Source organism: Corvus cornix, chromosome 11, assembly GCF_000738735.6.
Source record: "Corvus cornix cornix isolate S_Up_H32 chromosome 11, ASM73873v5, whole genome shotgun sequence".
NCBI classification, from domain to species: Eukaryota; Metazoa; Chordata; class Aves; order Passeriformes; family Corvidae; genus Corvus; species Corvus cornix.
Window position 1 is genome coordinate 16,382,817 of NC_046341.1, and position 23,391 is coordinate 16,406,207.

The 23,391-nt window shown below is 44.0% G+C and overlaps 1 protein-coding gene and 1 long non-coding RNA gene across 2 annotated transcripts; both read right to left on the reverse strand.

Moving 5' to 3' along the window:
* Positions 1-80: 80 nt before the first annotated feature.
* LOC120410632 lies at positions 81-8,194 on the reverse strand. Its single transcript, XR_005602927.1, has 3 exons — positions 7,956-8,194; positions 5,547-5,664; positions 81-406 (listed from the first exon to the last, which is right to left on the reverse strand). It is a non-coding gene; the product is annotated as an uncharacterized LOC120410632 (long non-coding RNA).
* A 723-nt stretch (positions 8,195-8,917) lies between these two features.
* On the reverse strand, positions 8,918-17,450 carry LOC104687537 (hypoxanthine-guanine phosphoribosyltransferase-like). Its single transcript, XM_039558605.1, has 8 exons — positions 17,298-17,450; positions 13,391-13,497; positions 12,770-12,953; positions 12,369-12,431; positions 11,812-11,829; positions 11,546-11,615; positions 10,493-10,539; positions 8,918-10,416 (listed from the first exon to the last, which is right to left on the reverse strand). The coding sequence occupies exons 1-8, from the start codon at positions 17,337-17,339 to the stop codon at positions 10,408-10,410; spliced, it is 540 nt and encodes a 179-aa protein (XP_039414539.1). The 5' UTR covers positions 17,340-17,450; the 3' UTR covers positions 8,918-10,407.
* Positions 17,451-23,391: the final 5,941 nt, after the last annotated feature.

Sequence of the window (23,391 nt, forward strand, 5' to 3'; positions counted from 1 at the left end):
TGTGCCTAGAGATGGCTGAACATCTATCAACACTCCTCTGTCATTTTCATACTGTTCCCTGTGCATCTGCCCTTGGGAATGCTCAGCAATGTGCAGGGAGGGGAAGCAGAGCCTGCCAGGCCTGCGTGCAGTGCCTGACAGCACGTGCCAAGGTGTGACTGGCTGCAGGCTGCCCGCCCAGGGCCTGAAGCCAAGCTCACAGCATGGAATGGGCTGTACCCAGAGGGCAATGGAAGCAATGGCTTTGGAGATAACGCTCCTCCAGTCTCACCTTGTTCTCGTCAGGGGTGAAGTGGATGCGCACGGTGTGATGCGCGCCTGCCGGCACTCTGTGGTACGCATCGTTGGAGCCCACCAGCCGGAAATGAGGTGAGTTCTCCATGGTGACCCTCACCAACCGAGGAGACTGCAGGAAAGACACGAAATGATGATTTTGCCACTTGTGGAAACGGACAAGAGGAGACCTGTCTGTGACCTGGTGACATCCTTCCCTGACCCCTTTTCCAAAGCACTTTCAGCTGTGGAGGTACAGGTAATTCACAAGGCTGAACTGAATTCCTTCTGTCTGGGTCCAGCATTTCAGCCAGGGGCAGTAGGGCAATGGCTGGTGGGAAGGAAGGGCTGAGCAGGTCAGCACCAGCAGGCTGGAGATGAACCAAGTCATCTGCATATTCAACAAGGCCAAAAACCTGCTGGCTTCTGCCTGCACACAGCCATGCAGTCATGTTCCAGAGGAGGAATGTGCTACTTGAAGGCAAAACAGCATATTATCCTGGGGGAAGGAAGAAATTCTCTCTAGCAGATTGGGTTTGGGTGGGGCAGTTGCGGGGATATGCAGGCAGACCAGCAAGAGAGGAGACCAACCACTGGCCTTACTGAGAATAAAACCTGAAAAGCAAAAGAAGGAACACAGCAAGACAATCCCTGAAACAAAGAGATGCAAAGAGAATTTCAAGCAAGGAAAGCAGCAAGGAAAAATCATAAAACTATGAGAGCAATCAACTTGCCAAAAGTGACAGAAACACAGCCAGGCTGTGCCTATCGACTATGGGCTTCAAAGGCATTTTCTGCCTGGGAAACATGACCAGCACTGACTGACAGCGTGGTTCCAGTATTAAAAGCTGATCTTGGCTCTCCAGGGGCTCTTGCTGCCTGTGCAGGCAAGCTGGGCTGCTGGGCATTCCTGCCTGCAGCCAGCAGTCCCTGCGGGCACCCTGCAGCCAGGTTTGCCCTCTGGGGTACGCAGACACAGCAAATAAGCATTTTCTAGCACACAGATATCAACCCCCAGCACCAAAATGCATCTCAGAAAGTCTAAACCAGATGATTTTGACTCCCTCCTGTCTCTTCCCACCAGCCCACTCTTGGCACAAGCCTCATTTGAGAAAATGTTTCCCTGACTGAAATTCAAATGGTCTCATTTTTCCTCTTTACACTGGAACACAACTGCTGACATTTTTCAACTTTTTCCTCTCAACTCTCTTGGGAAACTGCAAAACAATCACAATGTCTTCAAGTGAAGAAGTGAAAACCTCCAGGAGCACATGGCTTTGGATGTGCTGTGGTTCTCCAAAGGGAAAGCAGAGCATCATGTTGCTTTTGAAAACCTGAGCAGAGCTGAATTAGCTTAGCAGGAGCCTGAAGAGGCACCTAAAGGCCTCCCGCTGCTTCTGCTACATCAGTCTGATTCCAGGGCTGTTTCAGAACACATTTCCTGCAGTTCCAGTGCCATTAATAATAAGTGATTTCAGCATAAAGTGGAGAAGACTCAGCCCCTGAGCTTTGACTGCGAGTTGCACAAAGGGAGCTAAGCAGGCTGAGAGAGGCAGAGATTCATACCAGGAACCAAGATGAACCAAGGAGACACAGGATGTGGTGTAGGCTCGAGGCAAAGCACGAGAGCAGGTAAGAACTGCACAGCCCGCAACGTTCCCATCAATCCAGGGCTTTCAAGAGAAGGGAGCTCCCTTGGGACAGATACTATCAACGCATGGCCAAAATCAGGGGAGAATTCCCAGCACAGGAAGATTTCCACCATCTTGCAGTACACAGGTGTGAGACATTTTCCTCTGGATGTGCTGCAGCAGGTAACTTGCTCTGCTGTACACTATGGGAATTACACCACTCTCCTCTTCCAGCACAGTGTTAAATCGCCACGTCCCAGCACTTACCTTGTCCATATTCATGAGATACAGTATCATTTCAGAGACCTGATGAACGAGGAAGTTCTGAAATACAATCTCTTGTGGGGAAACCTGAAACAAGTTCTTTTCGAGGTAACTGGCTTTAAGGAGAGGCTAGAGAGAGAGAGGGAGAGGTTGAGCTGCTGGGAGGAAGGTTCATAAAGAAGAATCTTACACTAATCCCCAGTGAAGTACAGACTCTGGGTGAGTACATCTGCCCAGGCCACACTGGGGAAACAGTGGCTCTTCCACCTCTGCTCCGAGCTGATTGAGAGCTGCTGGGCCACACTGAGCAGGCTCAAGCCAAGCTGTTTTTTTGGCACGTTTCTTAGGTTTCCTTCTCCAAAATGCCAGGCAGCATTTACCTTAAGCACAGCCCTGTGCTCATGTGGTCACAGAGCTCTGGGGCCATGACTGAGCACTCATGGAGTAAGTAAAACCCACGAATTTACATCAGACTCCATGGGAAACAATGTTGGGATTCCTTTACTCTGAGACAGGGAAACTGAGGCCCACACAACTGCAAATACCGTTTTTGATCTAGAACTTTGACATCAGTAAGAAGGGAACAGTACCAGAGGAGGTGTGAGGGATGAGGTAATATTTTGCTGAAGCCAAAAGGTTATTAAGTGAAAGAATGAGGGTTGTTGGTTTTGTTCTTTATGTGTTGCTATTCATGGTTTGGGTTTGTTCTAGTTAATTTGCTGGGTGTTGCTGTGAGCTGGAAGAGGGGCAGGGTTGAAGACCTGACCGAAAGGAAGTATGATGGAGGGGAGGGACAGAAAAGTAGGCGGTCGGGAGAGAATGTAAGTTCCCGAGTACCCATCCAATGGGAAAGGGGACAGGGACAGTCCCCATCTGGGAAAGGGTATAAAAAGATTGCCATTTTGTTGGAGGGTGTGTGTGTTCGTCTCTTGGGGAGGGAGACACACCCAGCTCAGCTGAATCGTTACTAATAAACAGTTTTCTTTTGCTTCAACAGCTTTGTCCCCTTTAGTATAGCGCTTCTAACAGAGGTAAAGGGAAATATAAAGTAACACAGCAGTTAGGAAAAAGGCAAATTACGTGAATGCTGAATGAGGATAAGGTTCAGTTATTTTCTCAGCAATTTGGGTAAGACTAGAGTTGGTATCTCCTTTTTCCATGAGCTTTAAATGGGTACTTTCTAGTAATCTATTATTGCTATCTTATTTAATACCATTGCAGAGGCACGTCTGGAATGACACAACAACAGCAAATGCTTCTGGAGCAGAGACACTGCTTTGAGAAAACTCTTCCCTGCTTTGTCTGCCTTCTCCAGCCACACTGCTGTCACTCCAGAGACACAAGCAGGTCTCCTGTGTCTTCACAGGAGACACAGTCTGCTGAAGGGAGTGGCTGCAGCACACTGCCCCTTAGTTGTGGCCTTCTCTCAGGTATTCCCAACCCCTCTCTCCAGGGCAATCCTTAACCAGTCTATTACATGTCTCTTGATGCCCATTTCCTGCTCAACAGCCCACCTCGGTCACCTACCAGTTTGGTCTGTGCTTTATACTGAGCCAGTCCTGCAAGAAAAGCAGCTTTAAACACACCTCTAAGTAGGCACAGATCCAGATAAAGCACACCCATTCCCCTCTGCCCAGGGTGAATCCCCTGTACATGTGGCAGCCTGTGAAACACTCCGTCAGGGTCCCAACACATTGTTCCAACCCAAAGCATTAATGCAATTAGTTTCGTTAAATCAGAAGTAATTACTGCAGGCCCTCAGCCTTCAAAGGCCCATGCTGCCACTGTGTAGGGAATCCTATGATCCCAAGCATTTGATGGTGACCACACCAAAGCAAGAGGTGGCTATTTCAGCAGGAGAATGGAAAATGGCAATTTTGTGCCTTTGTGTCCCCAGCCTTCCCCCCACTGATTAAGCAATGGCAGCTACACTTCAGCAGACCCCAGCAGCTTCAGCAGAGGTTATTTGTGTTGGCTTAGTGCAGATCAGGACTCAACTCCACCATTACCAGCAGTTTGCAATGACAACAGGACCTGGACACTGAGGTATTTTGCTGGAAGCAAGTCTGTCACAAACATACACCCTCTACAAACCTCGCATCAAACCCCAAGGAAAAGAGCAGGAAAAGACTACCTTTCGACCAGTCTCACTCTTGTCTAGAAGTGGGCCAATTCTGGGCAGACTACACACTTTAGTCTGGCCTCCAGTGCTGGCCTCCTCCTTCTTTTTGAGACACTTCTCCCTCTGGAACAGAGAGGGAAGCAGCTGAAATGCAAAAAAAAGAAAAAAAGCCTCAGAGATGCCCTTGTTCAGAAAGGCTCCTCTTGCGCTGGTGGCACTGGTGAGTAATTTGTGATCACAGCCTCCAGGACAGTTCTGGAAGCCCTGGAAGTTACCTGCTGAAATACTTAACATCAGTAAATTAATAATACAGAGTGGAATGTGCATACTCCAACCACATGGCTCCGTCCCATTAGCTTCTCTGGGATTTGATGTGACATGCTTGGGGATTTCTGCTCTTTGGGCATTTGTTTCCTCTTTAGTGTCACTGCATTGGGCTGGTGACCTTTGCAGAGAGTGGGGAGGAGTTATCAGAACTCCCCAAACTCCATCCCTGCGCAACACTCCCAAGCCACAGCGTGGAGATGTCACTGCTGGCTGAGTCCGAGGGAGGCAGGAAAGCAGCACTGTGCCAAGCCTGAAGCACAGCAACGGGTCCAAGTTGCAGTGCTCCCTTTTTAATTAGCACTCGCTTTCTCTGTCTGGCCTCGCAGAGCCCTCCACAGAAGAAAACACAGAGATGTCCTTGACAGAGCCCCAGCACCAGGGCATCTCCAGTCAAGTGAGCTCCAGACAGCAAAGGGGCCTTTGTGGACGGGAAGGAGGAATTGCCCTGACTCCACTGCTGGGCTGGATCTGTGCCCCACACAGGACACGAGAGAGAACAGCTGCTTTGGGACCTGTTCTAGCCAGGACCAGCTGTGTCTCTCGAAGCTCCAGGCAGAGTTGGAGCTCCCCTCCCGCCCCATGCCAGGTGCCCAAGGGCAGGTTGGAGAGAGCAGCACAGGTGAGTGTCCAACCTGACAGAAGGAATTACTGTGGCAAAGGGGAGGCAAAGAAGCACACCCTTACAGCTTCGGCTTTCCATTGGTTTAACTCGGCTCCGGTGGCACAGCCAGGCAGGACGCTGGACTGTCCCTGAAGCAACACACGGTGTTCCCTCCTGCACCACGACAGCCCCCACCAACAGGAGCACGGCACAAAGTGGCGGGGAGGGGGCCTGCAGCTTCATGGCACTGCTGCACAACACGAGGGGCAGGGAGAGGAGGGACACGAGGGCGGTTTCCAGCCTTAACACAGCCCCAGTGGGTACTTACACTTTGAGTCTTCATTTTTACCCTGGACAAAAGACGTCCAGGTGCTGATGTCTTTTTCAGGAATTCAGAAGCCATTTTGGACGATGTCGTGAATATCAACGACTGTGCCTCAAAAAAGCTGGAAGGAGCAAAAATGGAAGACTGAAAATCCAGAACCCAATTCATGGCAGACTCAAGGGCTACTAAAAATTTTGTATTATTTTAAAGTAGCTAAGTGCTTGTTTGGCATAAGTAGCTAGTATTGTTAGGCCTCTAGTTGGACTTCGTTTGAACTCTATGGCTATGTTGTGCAATTCAAAGATGGATCATACTGAAACCTGGAGCTAAAAATCTGAACATTAATAATAGTTAGAATAGACAAAGCTGTAGCTTAAATATTATGTAAAAATAGCTAGAGTGGACAGCCCATAGATTGTGGTATATGAACTGTAACAACCTCCTTTTCTTTAGGCTAAACAACCCCAGCTCCCTCAGCTGCTCCTCACAGGACTTGTGAGGGACTGGAATGTTATGGTCAATTGACACCGTTGGGGCTGCCCAAGGCAGCACAGCGTCCAGCTGCAGATGCCCTTGGCTTCTTGCACTGCCAGCAGGGGTTGGCTGCTGCCTGCAGGGAAAGCTGTCAGCTGCAGTAAACAGGGAAAGCTGGCTCCTTCGCAAGGAGCGAGCCCCAAACAAAGATGGTGTAAAAGCATAGGCAGAGGCAAAGGATGAGAGAGGGGTCTCTGTGTAGGTTCCAGCAGGTTTATTGCCAGTGGAAAATCCAGGGACAAAGACCAGGAAAAAGGGGAAAGCACAGCATTTTATACGGGAGTGGAACAAAGGGAAACAACCAATGGGGATCAGCTGAGGAGGAGGACTGGCTAACAGGGGCATAACCAATGGGGATAACTTAGGGGGGAAATTACATGAGTAGACCAATGTGGCATCGAAGAAGGGAGAACTTTCCAGAACTAATACATAAGCAACTAGTGGAAATACATAAACGTGGACTTATACATAAAATTGGGTGGAGAACTCCTGAACCAATAAACTTAAAACATGTAAACTAAGAACCACTAGGAAGATGGGAACTCGCTGTAACCACGGGGTGAGAATCAGACCTCTTGTGTTCTAGAGGCCTGTTCACTATTCCTGTGGATGCTCTGCTGCAGTGGCGACTGCCACCTGCACTGCAACAGTTAATGGCTTAAATACTGCTAGAAGGACTTGTTGCCCACTGTGGCAAAACTGTGTAAAGAAGCTGCGACCACCGAAGCCCACCCCTCCCTGAAAATGCCTCCTGACTGGAACTTGGGACTGTGAGTTAAGCCGCCTAAGAGGACCTGAAACAAGATAAAGGTGACACTATTGTCCTATTATCTCAGGTCTGGGGAGAAGTAAACAAGGCTGAGGGAGAACAATGTCTCCACAAGAAAGCCAAACCCAGCAGCTGTCCTGAAAATAAGCTCTGTCTGGGTTCAGGGTGGGGAAGCCATAGCCACAGACTCATCTGCTGAGGCCAGGTTTGCACACAAACCTCCCTTCAACAGAGGGGGAAGGAGGAAATTTCGGGTGTGTGGCGTGACCTCTGGTAAGAGGCAGTGGACACCCATCCTCCCTCACACAAACTGGCTCAGCTGTAAAACCCCCCAGCCCCAGAAGGCCACATCCATGGGGCATTCCCATGAGGGGCAGCAGAGGGGGTGTCATAACCCACCAAAGACTCCAAAGTGCTCCCACACGCATTCCTTAAGCCTTGCACCAGACAACTGCATGGAATGCAAAGTAACACAACAGATCCCAGAGTGTTGCAAGAGACAGTGTCAAACTTGCCCTGCCCCGAGGAGGTACCTGGCCATTCCCACCTGGCCCAAACCTGCATTAATCCATTGGACTCTATGTTTTGCAGGACCTCACCACAGTGAAGACCAGAAGAGTATTAATGGGACACCACTGGGATCCATGGGATGGTGATATTTTCTACTTAATCTGTCTCTATCACCTCCTCCCCCCCTTCTCTATTTCCTTCTCTGTCTCTCTTCCTCACATTTACTATTACATAAAATCCATATTGACTTTGGCATATGGTCTCGTTTGCACCTTAATTCAGAGGTATCTCCCTAATAATTTTAACAACTAGATCATAACAACCCACTGAAACTTGAAACTCATTCACCTTTAAGCATTTTTATGTAATCACTATAGGGAAAAAATGCATCAACTGGTATCTCTAGGAAATGTTGTATTGCTTCAGGAAAAAAAGCACAATCAGTAGACCACAGTAGTAGCTCATCCACTCAGCTGTACATGCCACTGAACTGCTGCCCCAGAAGACTGACATTATCACATCCTGTATTTCTCTTTGGTGTTCTCTTTCAGAGCACAGATGTGACAAAACCAAAAAGTACAACCTTAGTCAATCTTTACCTTCAAACGAAATTCAAGACTCGCTCTCAGAGACCAGGTCTCTGTGAACATTCACCGCTCTCAGAGACCAATTCTCTGCGAACATTCACTTGGCGAATCGCCCAGTGTAGCCGCCTGCATGCGCTAGCTCAGGCTGCGAGCAGCCTGTCAGGAGCGCGTTCGCCGGGCGACTGAGGCGACACCGGCGCAACAATCGCTAAGGCCGCGTTCGCCGTCTCCAGGCAACTCACGGCATTCGATTGTCGGGGGGCCAGGAGGGGCCGGGGCGGATCGGGGGGGGGGCGGGGGGGCCGGGCTGGGCCGGGCCGGGGGCAGACCGGGGGCCGGGCTGGGCCGGGCCGGGAGCCGGGCGGGGGCCGCTCCCCGGGCGGTGGCGCTGGGCGGGCCTCGGTCACCCCCTCGGTCTCGCCGCCGCCGTCCCGCCTCGGGTCCCGCCTCGGGTCCCGCCCTCGGTTCCCGCTCGGTCCCCGCCTGTTCCAGCCTTGGTACGCTCTCGGTCCCCGGGCGGAGCGGGAGGAATCTGCTCCGGGGCCCGGAGCGTGACGGGCACGGCGGCAGCGCTCGACGTCGCCGGACCCTCGCACCCAGCTCCGTGCTGCTCCTTCACAATGGGAAAAACCCAAGGTCGCTACAGTTTGTGCTCAGCGCACAGTACAAGTGGGACAGCGAGGTGCAGGTCCTGGGCAGTAACATTCAGCTTCTCGTTCTTCTTAGGGACACACGAGTAGCAGAAGTAATTTCCTGAGGTAATGGTTTATCACCTGGTCAGCAGCCAGGAGTTAGTGCTCCCGAAGACTGACATTATCACATCCTGTATTTTTCTTTGGTATTCTCTTTCAGAGCACAGATGTGCTAAAAAACAGCAAGGCATAGTATTTATCAACCTCTATCTTCAAATGAAATGCAAAACTGATATTCAGTCGTATTCCCAGCATTGTAAGAAAAACACACCAGAACCATAATTGTTGCAAGTTCCATACTTGCAGTAAAATTGAGATTTTAATATCCTTTCCAAGTTTATCTGTAATATATAGGTTTATATATTCTAAAGAACTCAGGTTTGTTAAATTACTGCATACTCTTTCATGCTTCTGAGCAATAGCACAGATTGTTTGTATCTTCAACAGAACTGGTTTGTCTCAATAAAAAGACTTTCAAGTGAAAAACTTTCTGAGTTAACCAGAATTAAGAAAGTACTTTTGAAAACAAAGGAGGGAAAAAGAGATCAGCCATATTAGTTTATGATGTTTCCAAGTCTACTACTCTGTGTAGCCTAAGGAAGCTGTAATGGAATAAGGGAAGAGAGATCTTATGGACCGTGTTATCAGGTGTATGGAAAACCTTCACACAGAGTCCATGCATGACCGCTCTAAAGACTTGGTGATAAAAGAGCAATATAGGATTGAACTAAGACAGACAAACATCCAATTTAAGTCAAACTACAAAATATTTTATTTTCAGATGGGGCCGCAGATTGTATGCTGCTCACCGTCCTGGGGGTTCAGGATGTCCTGCAGCATGGCTGAGCCATGAGGCTTGTGAAGTAGATCTATAAAAACTAAGGCACAAACATTCCTTATACACCTACATTGCCTTACCAGCTCGGCACCTTAAAAATGGTTTTGTTCTTTTAATGGAAGTTTCTAGTTGGAATGGAAGGGTTTTTAATTGCTGAGAAGCTCTGAGTAGAAGCAAATGTTCTTGCTGTGTACCTGCAGTAGGTAGGTACCTGATACCTGGTAGTGGAGGAATGTGCATGTACTTACATTTAGGTCTCTGAAGTATTTATTATAGTCAAGAGCATATCCAATCACAAATTTATCTGGAATTTCAAAGCCTGTATCTGTAAGAAAATACTGTTCTTTTTATACTTCAGTGGCGTAAGTAGCTTTTAAGTGCACACTTTGTATTCAACACATGCTTGAGCTAAGAGTAATAGGCATCATCTCTCTTTCAGGGTGCTTCCTTAAGAATCTGAGCTGTAAATTGATGACAGAGGTAAGAATCTAAACCATTCCCATCAGTCAATAATACAGTTAAGGTGTTAAGAGAATGATTTTTATGAACAAAATAATTGTTTAAAACCTAGTTATGAGGTAGTCCTGGGGAGACGAGACAAGGAGTGAGATTTTACTTGAGTAAAAGGAGATGCAGGGTGAATCATGTAGGACTTTTCAGTTTGGAAACAAAGCAAGTTTAATAATGCAGAGTCAAAACAAATGCCCTCTCAGGTCAAAGCAAAATAATACACAGTTAAGGTTTGGCTCTGTTTCTGCTATCTAAATAGTTTAATTTGTATATCAAAGCTAAGCCTGCACTCAGGCCAAGCAGGGGAAAAAAGAAGGTGGTCATGAGATCTCAGGATGGCATGCATAGCTGGTCATTAGTTCACAAGTTTTTATGTATTTTCTCCCCATTTCTCTTGGCCTTCATGAAACGTATGTGCCGGTTGTCAGATGTGCTGCGTGAAGTGAAATTATAAGACTGTATTTTGGAAAATACAGAAAAAAACAATACTAGGTAAACACAATACTCACAGTCTGATCTGTAACCTGGACTCTGACATGTCCTTTTAACGAGCAGGCTGTAAGGCAGAGCAGAGAAGGTTGGTTTTTAAAATACGTCTTGCTCTAAGCTGTAGACTTCCCTTCTGCCACGCCTTCCCATAAGCTTCTAAAATCATGCACTTAAATTAAAACAGTGAGATTATTGCACAGAAAGAAGTAGTGTTCAGCCTTGTAAGGGAGGGAGAAGCAAAGGCTCTGATCTAGGTTCATTCTGAATGTCCAAGTGGCTCTATTTTCTATTCAGTTCCCTTCAGTCCTGTGTCTCAGATCACTGCCCTTCCACGTAACAGTGCCTCAGGACACTAGAGTAGCACAGAAGGGGAACCACATTCAAGTGGCCGGTAATGATTTTAGTGGGGAGGGATGGAGAAAAGGACAATTTCTTCTACAAAATCATGTCTATTCTTGGTTTTCCTGTGCATTTCAGAAGAAACTGAGAACCTGGACAGTCACTAGAAGGACTGTCTGAATAACTGGTGCATAAAGCAACTGTTTTATAAAGCATTGTGATTACTTGACAGACACAGGGATATGCCACAAAATTTCCTTTTAGAGATCTGCTAAAAGCAGATCTAGAATGCTACTTGAAGTCATCTTCCAAGTACTGACAGACTCTTAGATTCTGGAAACTTCTGCGGTTGAGGATATTAAGAAATATTCTGAGTGTTGTCATTCTAGTATTGAGGCAACTGAGGTGGTGTTAGAAAACCTATGGAAAGAGATGAATTTCCTTCAAACATAAACAAGTAAGAAACAGGGAATCTATCCGATTTTATGGACTACACAGAAAGAGCCATAAAACCTTTTATTATTAATTTGAACAATGAAGTTGGTAGTGTGTGGGTAAATTTCTCAGTTTAATAAACAATTTTTCAGCAGCTGGATAAGGATTGCTTCCGGCATTTGCATCCTCCCTCCCAAACCTCAAGCCTAACAAGCACCCATCAGCATACACTGACTAGTCACCCAAATGATTTGAATACATTAGTTAGTGGCTATATCCCTGTACCTTACAACTTTTACCATCCTTGGTTTTCTTGTCTTTTATTTTTGAAAGCAGTGCATTCATTGTTCTACCAGTCTCAATAATGTCCTGAAAGAGATAAAAAACCAAATTATCCTTCAAGTCTGAAAGGAAAACCAGACTATCGACTGGATTAAATTAGAGCATGCAAACTTGGCAGCCCAGTAACATAATTAATTATTGTTTTATGTGTAATATGTATTAACTTGAAAAGCAGGGAGAAAAAAGTCCATGTCATTCCCCCTCTCCTTCAATTGTTACCTACCTCTACTACTAACACATTCTGGAAGAGATTGCATAGGGAAAGAAAGGAAAGGAAAAGAAAAGATTTACATGGCAATATTCAGCAAATTATACAGCCAGGAAAAGCACACTAAAAGCTTCAGGTCCAAGGAAGTTGCATTGATCTTCAAAGGAGCTTGTCACTTGAACTACTGACTTTACTTTGGTGCTTTCTGAAGAATCTTTCTTGAAGTATTTATGAATCTTAAAATATGGTGATATAAGCACCTATGTCAGGTCTGTATATTACTCTCTGTGTGGCATTGGTATTCTAGAACCATACTGAATGAGTCTGTTTAGTACGGTTCCTTTCTGGGGGTTCTGGGATAAATGGGGAAATAGGATGTTTAGAAGCACTCATTACTGGTGGCTTTAAGTTTCCACTGAGATCAGTGGGAATTACAGTTTCAAAACCCAGTATCTTAAAACAGTTTTAAGTGGTTAAGTAAGTATGCAGTATCAAAATCTTAATAAAGATGGATTTCCTGGAAGATACACAAGAACAGTTGCCCTCTAAAAGCTGGAGATGCTAATTCATACCTTCCCATTTAGTGTAGACAGTTCCTCTCCAACAAAACGGATTTTTTCTGTAGGTGAATCATTCTAGAAGGAGAAAGAAGAGATAGAAGTCACATAAAACATGCCCAAAACTGTTATCCTGTATGTGTATGAAAGGTGTGCTGCTCTTGCTTTTTTCCAAGAGGAAGGAGTCTGAGACCTGCCCCTGGCTGTGTCACATTCAGTGTTCTGCTGTATGTTTGTTCCAGTGAATGTATAATATCCACCCTTTGGGGCAGATAAGTAAATCAGTTCCTTTTCCGTAATTTGAACAGGATGTATGCATAAACTCGATTTTTGTGGAGTTTTCATGCAAACTACCAGTATTTAAAATGCCAGTCTACAGAGAGACTCAATTTTCCAAAGAAAAGAAAGTTGCTTACACAGTAGCTTTTAATTCTGACAAAATCCACGGTAACAGGCACAGATTTATCAGCATTTTGATTTAGTGCCTTTATGTGGTCCAGCAAATCAGCAAAGAATTTATAACCTCCTTTAAGGACACAGAGTGCAACAATGTGATGACCCCCCATGTCTTGCATGGTATCTCTAGCCAAACGTTCTGTCCTGGGAGGGGGGGAAAAAAAAAAAAAGGAAATTCTGGAAAGTGTTTTGTATATCATAGTTGTTTGTCCATATATTAAGGAGAGTTCAAGTAAAAATTCTTATCTTGCTGTTAGATTTTTATAACTAACAAATTGTGACCACAGCAAGTCATAGAAAAGTTAGTTACGTATTTGCAGGGCACAAGATGATTTAATCCATAAACCTAAGTATTGCAGGATAGATGGGCTTAAAGATATTTGAGGGAACATGGAAGCTTAACTGGGCTTGTAGAGGAATCCTCTCCATAAACCCCCTCCTGTGTTAGACTTTAGGACAGAAGTGTTAGGGCTGCAGGGTTTCCATATTTCTCATGGGCTGTGCAGGGCAGGACCTCAGTCTTTTCATTTGGAGGGACAATTGGCATCACTGTCACTATTCTTTGCTGTTTACCCTCATACCTGTCCAGGGTGAGTCCATGAGGAATGAAGATTCTTTCTAAATCTTCTTCATAATGCTTAAGAATACAAAAGAGATTTTTGTTGTAGCTGCTTTCTTCATCTCTTACCTGCAAGGGAAAGGGAAGTAGCTCTAAGAGTAGCCACAGAGCCATACAAGAAAAAGCTCTCCAGTCTCTGATAGTGTGAAGAAAAAATTCCTCGCCCCTAATAATGTGTCAAAATAAAAATATTTCTAAGAGTTTTTGATCTCTCTGCTAGAACAATTCACACTCCGATAACTCAGGAGCTAGTGGCTGAGTTGTGAATGGATAACAACTACTTTGCCCCAGTCATTATGAGATAAATTCTTGGCCATCATCAACTCATTAAAAAAGCCACTCAAAACAGTAACCTCCATTCTTGTTCCATTTCCCCTTCTGGAGAGCTCAGTAGCTTGCTTGTGTGGTAGACAAGCAAAAATTAAAATGTAACGCAAGCGGATTGGGATTACAGGTCAGCATGTGACTTTGGGATGCTGCTTTAGCTTGGCCATAGTTTTTCACTGTGTGACAGAGAAAACTCTGCCTCCTAAGCATGAATTCACAGCTGAACTTTTGACAATCCAGCTGTTAGCTGTCTCAGAGGAGAGGGGAGATGGCTCACCCCAAAGGAGAAGCTTTGGGATGGCAGTGGGAAGAGGAGAAGCTGCAGAGGGTGCCTATAGGCGGGAAGCAGTTGTGCTGTCTGCCCTTGGAGCAGAGTGCTCCTCATCGTGGCTGGCTATGGCTACGTCCCACGGATCCAGGCCTTAACCCTTTTGCCTACAGGATTTAGGATTACAGTTCTTTATTCAATGTGCTGGTTTCAGGTTGTTGCACCCAGAGGTGTCTGCATGTCTAGAAGCTCCATAATCTCCATTTGGGTTTCTCTTCTGGACCCAAACAGATCTGTGTCTTTGGATTCTACCTCCCTTCAAGACATTAATGGATGCTTTGTTCATTTATAAAGTGGTGGTACAAAACCAGTCAAGGAAAAATACAAGGAAGTATTTAGTAAGTATTTAGTAAGTTTTAGAAGTAAGTTAAGAAAACCCCCTCAAATTTGTGAGATTTTTTCACACCTGATATTGCCCTGCTGTTGTTAAAAATACAGAACAAACTGAAAGGAAAATTCAGAGCTGGCTCAAAGCTTCACTAGTGCAAAATAGGTTATCTACACACTGTCAGGATTTCCAGGATTGTCCCGGGATTAAAGTATGCACGAGACGTCGCTGAGATGATTTATTGCTGCATCAGTCTCATGTTTATTGAAGGGTGAGACAGAAGAGTCATTACAAACAGCATCTCTAATCAAAAAGGCAGTAGTCACAGTAACAATAGCAGAAGCAGTAGGCCTGGCAGCTGCAGCAGGTACAGATGCCAGGCAGCAGCAATTCAGTGAGGTAGCAACAGCTTACTGGAGAAGCAGCAGCTCACTATATCCCTACAAGGCTTTTTATAACTTTTTTAGCCAATAAGCAAATGCCACAAAACTTGCTACACATTTGTACCAATCAACACTGTATAATTTTGCCGCAGTGTGTACTTTCTTATCCAATAAACATGTTGCTATTATAGCCTATTGCACAAGCTTATACTAATACATCTTAACTTTCTAGCAAGCTTTACTATAAAACTTATTATTAAACTCAAAACTCTTTACTCTTTTATTTATCACTATTATTTCTTGTATAAAGTATATTTTTACTACATTTCTACTCTTATATGGCATATTTATTTCAAAACTACAAAACTGCATTTGCTTTAATTTTGTAAAAGCTTATTGCTCCAAGTCAGGCAGTTTTCACCAAGGAAATGTATCTATTTCTATCTGCTCAAGCACAATGTCGTTTATGTATTCTGTCAGCACCTGTGGGCTCTCTGTGAGAGAGCTCCCTGCAACTTCATTTCCCGCAGCACACCAGTTGCATTCCACCCAGCTCAGTGAAGTGTCTTGCTAAAAGCACAGAGCTGTGGTCTTGGCAGTAATAGCATAAAGTATTGCTAACAACAACACATTCAAACTCTTTAGAGAGATGAATTGTTTTTAATTCTCCTTTTCTTTAGCATAGGAGAGATGAGTGCTTAGGAGGAAAAGAAAAATGGACTGCAGGGAACAGTAGTAGGTTATTACTTGCAAAACTCACAGCAGCCAAAAATGAAATAACCAATTACTGCCATTTATTTTAAATTGGCCATGAATGGCTTCCTGCATTTAAAGATAAAACTAGGGACAGGTGTTAAAGGAAATTTCAGAGAACAGATTATAGTAGCACAAGGCAATGGATGTAGAATCTCGTCCTGGCTGGACTAACTGTGTTCTGCAAGTACTCAAAATGGATCGGTCCTAATGGTCCAAGGCACATGTGCAGAATGACCTTGCAGCTGAGCCCTGGGTGGGTGGCAACAGTGCTGTTCTGCCTGGTTTAGTCACTATTTTCTTCATGGCTGAAGTAGTGCAGTGCAAGCTTAGGTTCAGGGTTGTTTTTAGATGAAGTTTGTTTGTGCCTTGTTGATTGTGGAGAGACGCTGGCAGTGACACTGGGGTCTGCTTTAGTGAGTGCAGAGCTGCTCATGGTTTGATGTTCTATTGACCCAGCTGGACAGCTCAAAACCGGCACATTTCTGCCTCTGGGAGGTTGCTAGTGGTGAATACACAGGCAGGATATGGGATTAATTTAATTAGAAGCATTGGTCAAAGACAATGATTATTTGAGACTACTCGAACACATAAACATCATTATCATTTGAAGTATCAAAGCACCTTAAAGGATAGTCACTGACACCAGTATAAAAAGTACTGTTTGTTTTGTTGTTGGGTTTGTTTTTTCTTCAAGATCCCCATGTCTATTGCATTCTACTTAACTGCAGCTTAAATGCAGTGATAATGCTCCCTGCAATTTGAGCAGCTTCTTTTGCCTTATCATGATACTGATTGCATTTTTAATGGACTTTACAATCTGCTTTTGCATTTATAAAAGCACAGCATTTCATCTGCAGAGCAAGTTAAAGGTCAGCCTTCTTGCCAATAAGCTGAGCTTCCTGCTGCACTTGATGAGTGACACCACAACTTCTGCAGCTCAAGTGAGGGATGAGCTTTGTCCATGCTGATGTAACAGTGGAATAAAGGATATCTCGAGGCATACAGGTGTGCATAGTCATTACTGCTTAGAGCTACTCCAGCAGTGCAGCTTTGTAGCTGGTACTTGTTTAGCAGCTGTGCTCATTGAGATTCTTGGGTACAAACAATATCTGCTACAATAATATCCTCTGTATGAAGCATTTTTTAAGGCCTAATGAAAGGTTCAAACCCAGAACTTTAAGGATTGCTTCCGTTTGAGCAGCACATCACTACAGCAACCTGCTGCATACGCCTTACAGGCTCATGAAAGTGTTTGCATTGCGACACATGCTGAATAATACAGTGACAGCCCATAATAATAAAGCAGTCTACTAAACTATCATACAAAATCATTAAATTTTTAAATCATGAGTTTATAACTTGAGCCATTAGTTGTTTAATTTAGTTTCAGTCTCATCTGTTGTTCAATTACTGATGTAGATTTCTGAGTTTAAGGGGAAAAAACAACAAAATGAACTACAGCAATGTGATACAGTAAAGGAATTCATAAATAGTTTCATCAGCACAGAATGAAAAAACATGAATATAGGTATGGTAAAGTCAAAGAATGTCTTACATTTGTAGAAAAGTGAGTCTATTAGATGCCTCTGCTCTGAAAGCCATCTTTTCTGTGGAGTAAATATAAGAACCAAGGCCTTTCATTAGTCAGTATTTCTGGTTCTGCTATTTTTGCTGAAGCTGACCTTTTTCCCCCCAGCCAAAGCTCCCTTCAGGCAAATAACCAAACAAGAGCATTATGCTTTCTTACCTGCAGTCCATGAGCCATAGTCCCTCTTTGAACTGTGCTCATGCAAAATGAGTTGGTGTTACTGCTGCAGTTTGGCTCGCTCTGTTTTCATCTTCCGGTCAGATCATGACTTGCTTCTAAAAGGTCAAAGCTGCCATCTTTCCTGCAGGAAGCATTACTTCCTTCTACTAATGCACTGACATCACAATCCCAGGTTTTTACCTAATCAGATTAACCAGAAATAAAATAGGCTTGAGGCCTGCTGTAACCACTGAGAGTAAAGACGTGGGGAACGAGGGAGATGCAAAAACAAAGCTCGTGAATCAAATTAGTGGGAAGGAATAGGTAGAATAGTGGGGTTTTTAATTGAAAACACACGTCAGATACTTGGTAGTAGCAGGTGGTGTACACATCAGTGGTGTATGTGTAAAAGGTAAGTTTGTATACTGTTTTCTGCCACAGCGTTTGTTTACACAATCCATTGTTGTGACAAAGTCTATGTCTTTTTAAATTCATGCCATAACTTGCTGTCAGAAAATGTCAGTCAGAGATAAAGCAGAGTAAACAAAGCCATATTTTTAAAAGGGGCTTGAAGGAGAGGTCTGCAGCTGTTGAGATGTGGTGAACCTTGTCTGCCATTCTTCCAGGCCACCCTTTCATAAAACGAGAGGGTGATAGTTCCAGTAACATGCTTCACATCATTTAAAATCAAATCATGCTGACATTCCCTGTAATCTGATTTGTCTACCAAACTGCACTATTATCTGGGATTAACATGAAAGCCTGAAGTTTCTAAAAATTAATCCTACTTGCAAAATGAGCTAAAACCAGCTGGCATGCAACATATTACAGGATGTTCTTACTAGATGGGGCACATTTTATTAATTCAGCTAGTTTAGTGTTCTCTTGGTGAGGGAGCACAGCAGCTAATGAAAGGAGATTTCTTTTGTTTCTTTGCAGTCTCACAGTTCTCTTCAAGTGTGGCTGCTAACACCTGGGATAATGTAGAAAGTCTGCTCCAATGGATTAATGGGCATATCCACAACTTTAAGTGGTACATTAAATAGTAGTTCTGTTAGGGAACTATTAATGCCTTGAGGCTACCTGACCCCTATTTGATGTAGTTAGCAGGACCTTCCTTCTATGAATTCCCTACTGTATTTCCTATACACCTGTGAGCTCCATATCCTGAGAAAAGCCTTGCTTTTCTAAATCCTAGTGTAAGGTGGCCCTTTCTAGCTGACACACTTGTTGGTTGATTCTCATGTAGTTCTCCACATTTAAACAGAATTTAGCCTAGTTTTGCTAAAATCAGCAGCATGAATGCAACTACTTGTTTGAAGCCTCTTTCTAATCAGGGCACTTATTATTTGGACTACTCTCAGTTTACCATTTCCAGCAGTCGAACTGAGCACAGTCTCTGAAATTATAGTGATGAAATAAACATTGTATGCATATCTGGTATGATCTGTAGCTCCCAGCTTATCTGTGCCATGTTTTAAAATGCCCTGTTCTTCTCCCAGTGAGGGAATTATTTTTGTGTGTAATCTCTGTATAGGGAAACCTTGACTACAGATCACTCCTCCTTGGCAGCCTGCTCTCTGAAAGGCCACTTGAAAATATTCTCCCATGTAATGTATTTGCTTTGGTTCTGGATATTAGAAGGCCACCTTTGCTGTGTAAATTTTATAACCCCCTGAAGTCTTTACTCGAGGCAAGTTCGATTCCACATTACTCACATTTCTGGAAACTGTACATCACAGCTTGCACATCTTTGTGTCTCCTTTAGGCTCTGTACTGTTAGATCTGATCTGAACTGGGCCCAGTTCTAAAGTCCTGCTTAATTCTGTTTTGGAAAAGGGTTGCAGAAAATCCCTCTCACTGACTTACTTTTGTGTTTTAGCTGCATGGGGAATATTAGCTGAGTGACAAATGAGCAGTGATTTTGTTGATTAGAGCCCATGTTTACTCTTTCATTAAACTTTAAGCTGGTTCAAGAAGTCTCTGCCTACTCCATTTGAAAACTACTTCCCAGATCGTACTTGTTCAAATGAATACAGGCTTCTCAGTAAATTCCACAGAACCATGATAGTAACCACGTACCAGAATCACCTGGCAAGTACTTGAAACACCAATGAATGTGTTAGTGGTATCAATTAGTACTTTGCATTATGAAAGTTACAGTTACAGTGAATGTTTTCATTGTCACATTCTGAAGAAAAAGTATTCACAGGTAAAACTTTTATGCTAAAGCAGCCCTTTGTCATTGCCAAATAATGAAAATAGAATGTAGCCAGCTGGCATCCTTGGACGGCTTCTCTCTTGTAAATTATGTGATCATACTCCGATAAGAAAGAACAGAAAAGTTTAGGTGTGTATGTATTTGTTCCATATAGGAATCTCAAGTGCATTGTTTCAAAATTAAGTGTTCTGAGGAAACCAAGTCAGGTTTCAATCTATTGCACTTATCTAGATAATAGGGTGCTGAAAGAGTCAATAAGTGTAGCCCACACAAACAGACTGGAAATTAATTAGATCAGCACTGATAGCTCGGTAAACGGCAGCCAGACAATACAGAACAGCACTGCTCTTGCCCTTGCATCTATTCTCAAAACTATTGAATCAGTAACTACTTTTCTCAGGACACGATTTTGTTGTTTCTATACCTGAGTTTGCTAAACAGGTTTACATTCTATTACAGTTAGGAGTGACTGGCCTTGAGGCTGCTTCAATCATTTTACAGGTCCTCCAGGAACATTGTAAAGACACCAATAAAGTCGTGGCGGGCATTTGCCATTAGTTCTTTTCATTCAGGAAGCAAACATCTGCAGCTGGATGTGCTGCACAGCTGTGCTTCGGTTACCAGGCCCTGCAGACCAAGCTCGGGACGTGCCACGAGAGGGCAGCGCCGGCCAAGGGGAGCGCGGGCCGCGCGTCCCAGCGGTGCTGGGGTCAGGCTGGAAGTCAGGGAAGGGTTCTTTCCACACAGGGTGCTGGGCACTGCCCCGGCTCCCCAGGGAATGGGCACGGCCCCAAGGCTGCCAGAGCTCCAGGAGCGTTTGGGCAGCGCTGCCAGGGATGCACAGGGTGGGACTGGTGGGGTGTCTTTGCAGGGATAGGGGCTGAGCTGGATGATCCAATGGAGAAGGATGGAGAGGGACTGTTTCCACGGAAGGGCATGTAGTGTTAGGACATTAGCTCAGTTGTTTGGAACATGGTGCTAATAATGCCAAGGTGTAGGTTTGGACCCTGTATGGGCCATTCATTTCAGAGATGGACTTGCTAATCCTTGTGGGTTCCTTCCAACTCAATAATCTGTGATCCTGTGACATGGGGAAATGGATTCACACTGACAGAGACAGGGTTAGATGGGATATTAGGAAGAAATTCTTCCCTGTGAGGGTGGGCAGGCCCTGGCACAGGGTGCCCAGAGCAGCTGTGGCTGCCCCTGGATCCCTGGCAGTGCCCAAGGCCAGGCTGGACATTGGGGCTTGGAGCAGCCTGGGACAGTGGAAGGTGTCCCTGCCCCTGGCAGGGGTGGCACTGGATGGGCTTTAAGGTCCTTCCCAAGATAAACCATTCCATGATTCTGTGATTCTGTCATCCCTACAGGTCCTTTCCACCTCTGAGTATTCTGTGATTCTGTGAAATATTTACACCAGTTCCAAATTTGTATAATTGTGGATTACAAAAAAACTGCTCTGATCTGCACCACTGAAGACCTGACCCATGGGCTCCAAGTTCCAAGTGGCTGATAAAACCTTAAATTAAAACTGGGCACTTGTATTCAGTGACTGATGGGTTTTTAGGCAAACTGATCAATACACTTTGCAATGGCTCAACTTCAGTAATCCTTAGACCATGCTAAATCTGCTTTTTTTTTTGATTGGCACTTTGAAGTCTTAGATAAGACCAGCTGCTTAATTGGTTTGCTAAAAATCTGTTTGGAAAAAACACAGTGCACATTCCATGGTAAACAGTGCATGTTTACCATTAAAGACTAGAAGCAGTTGCACAAATTTCAGTCTCCTTATGTACTCCTTTAGATTATGTAGCTTTTTTACATAGAAAATTTAATGAATATGAACCTTCATACTTTCCGTATCTATTTTCTCTGGTCTGAATATGAGAATTTATTATTTTACTGAAATAGAAAAGTGATATGAATCTCATTCAGTATTGGATATTTATAAATGTTGTGCATTAAATGTTTTTGTTTTACAACTCATCTGATAACCCCAACAAACCATCAATAACACTAGGAAGCACAGAATGGTGGATGACAGAACTGGAAGAAAACATCCTGTAGAAGATTACCTAGATTTTAAATTTGAATAATTCTTGAAAACATCCTGACACCAGTTCATAAGTAGATGAGTGATAAATTCTGCAAGCTCAGAAATTCTGATGCTCAACCTGGAGGAAAAGTGCAGTATTTATTGACAAAGTCTTTGAGGCCCTAACAGAAATGGTGGAGTGACTGTGTGAAGGCAACCTTTATATACCTTTTGCTACATTTGGTTTGTAGATAAGAAAAATATTTCAGTCTCCTGGACTGTCTATATTAGAATGTAATTTTGAGGGAGGATCTGATTAGGACTGGGGCAACAGAGCAGAGACAAGGAATCAGGATTTCTGGATTTTATTCCCAGCTCAGACACACAGTTTATTTACTGTATTCCCGTGGTCAATTTATTTTCCTGACTGCTCCTATTATACCTCTGACCTCCCTCTGTGCCTGCTTTCTCCCACTGCCTCTTGTAATGAGCTGACCTCGGTGTTTGAGACTTCTCTGCCCTGGGCTGCACGGGTCCTGGTCAGTTTTGGGGACGTGCCTTCCAAGAAGCCCCACTGATGTCATCACTGGTGGTCAAAGCATGGTTTGATAAAAGACTGTGACCTGTTTACTTGCATGTGAAGCTCCAGCTGTTGCAGTTTAATGTGCCTGTGAGCAAACAGGAGCTGCTCCATGCGTGCCATGGTGTGCAGTGTGTCTGATCCTGTTCCCCCACCCCCCACAGCTGGATGGGTTGTTTTACCTCGGGAGCAATGGGTGGTCCGGGAATCAGCCTGCTCTGCTCTTGGAGAGCTGGACTCCTCTCCACTACAGAGATGTTTAATAAAAATATTTGTTAAACAATGGCTTTATCTGAGTGTGTGATCACAGCTGTTTTATTTTAGCAACGTAACAGCAATAACAATTAAATCCATATTTCTCCTTGGATATTTATTTTCCTGAATTCATTCTCAGTGTGGTGAAAGAATTCAGTGTGAATTGCTGAGTTAAAATAGAACTGCTTGCAGTGGATTTCAGATTGCTTGTATTACCTTAGTATGATTTTACTATTACTTGAGGCATTAAACTAGTATAAAAATACATACCACAGGGAGCCCATGTTTTGAAATATTCTAAAATTCTTCTTCATAATCACTATTTTTAATTTTAACATTGTTCTATTCTGCAAAGCCATGTTTGACTCTTAGGAGAACAAAGTGCCATCTTCCCATAACAGCATGTAAGAAAAATGTGGACTATGCATTTTGGTAAAATAATAATAATAATAATAATAAAGCCCTTTTACAATACCATGCAACTACTGCATTCAAGTGAAGATAGCTCATCTCTAAATCTCAGTTTTATAAACCCATTTATTTCAGTATTTCCAATGCCTTCTGTTGAGATGTTTGGTATTGAAGATGACACTTTTGTAGGAACTGGCTTAGAAAGATTTTACTGCTGCTACTTATGTTCCTTATAGGCCATGGCAGTGGAACCCACCTCCAGTGTCATTAGCTGTGCAGGCTTACCCTCAATGTGAAAAGCAAATTCAGTGCTGGTCAGTACAGATTCGTAAGACAGTGGAGGGAACAAAGAGAAAGTTTCTGTTAATGATTCTTAAGTTTTCAATTCCTTTGTCAGACACAAAAATAAGCAAGCTCTACTTTCAACATAGATCACTTTTATCCCCATTAGAGATAAGGAAAAGTCCTTCCTTAACTGAAATGAAGGGATTATGCCCTGAATGCACATTTCTATTGGAGTCCTCTGCAGCAAAATGTCCAGAAATTCAGAGCAGTTCACCACATTTTTATCCTGCACATATACCTGAATTCA

What these genes read in the sequence shown, in the direction of transcription:
- LOC104687537 (XM_039558605.1), bottom strand. Translation starts at nt 17,339, where the DNA reads ATGAGCACAGTTCAAAGAGGGACTATGGCTCATGGACTGCAG. An exon ending in CTATGGCTCATGGACTGCAG is followed by an intron (nt 13,498 to 17,297) that starts GTAAGAAAGCAT and finishes TTTCCCTTGCAG; the next exon opens with GTAAGAGATGAAGAAAGCAG. An exon ending in AGACAAGAAAACCAAGGATG is followed by an intron (nt 10,540 to 11,545) that starts GTAAAAGTTGTA and finishes TCTGCCTTACAG; the next exon opens with CCTGCTCGTTAAAAGGACAT.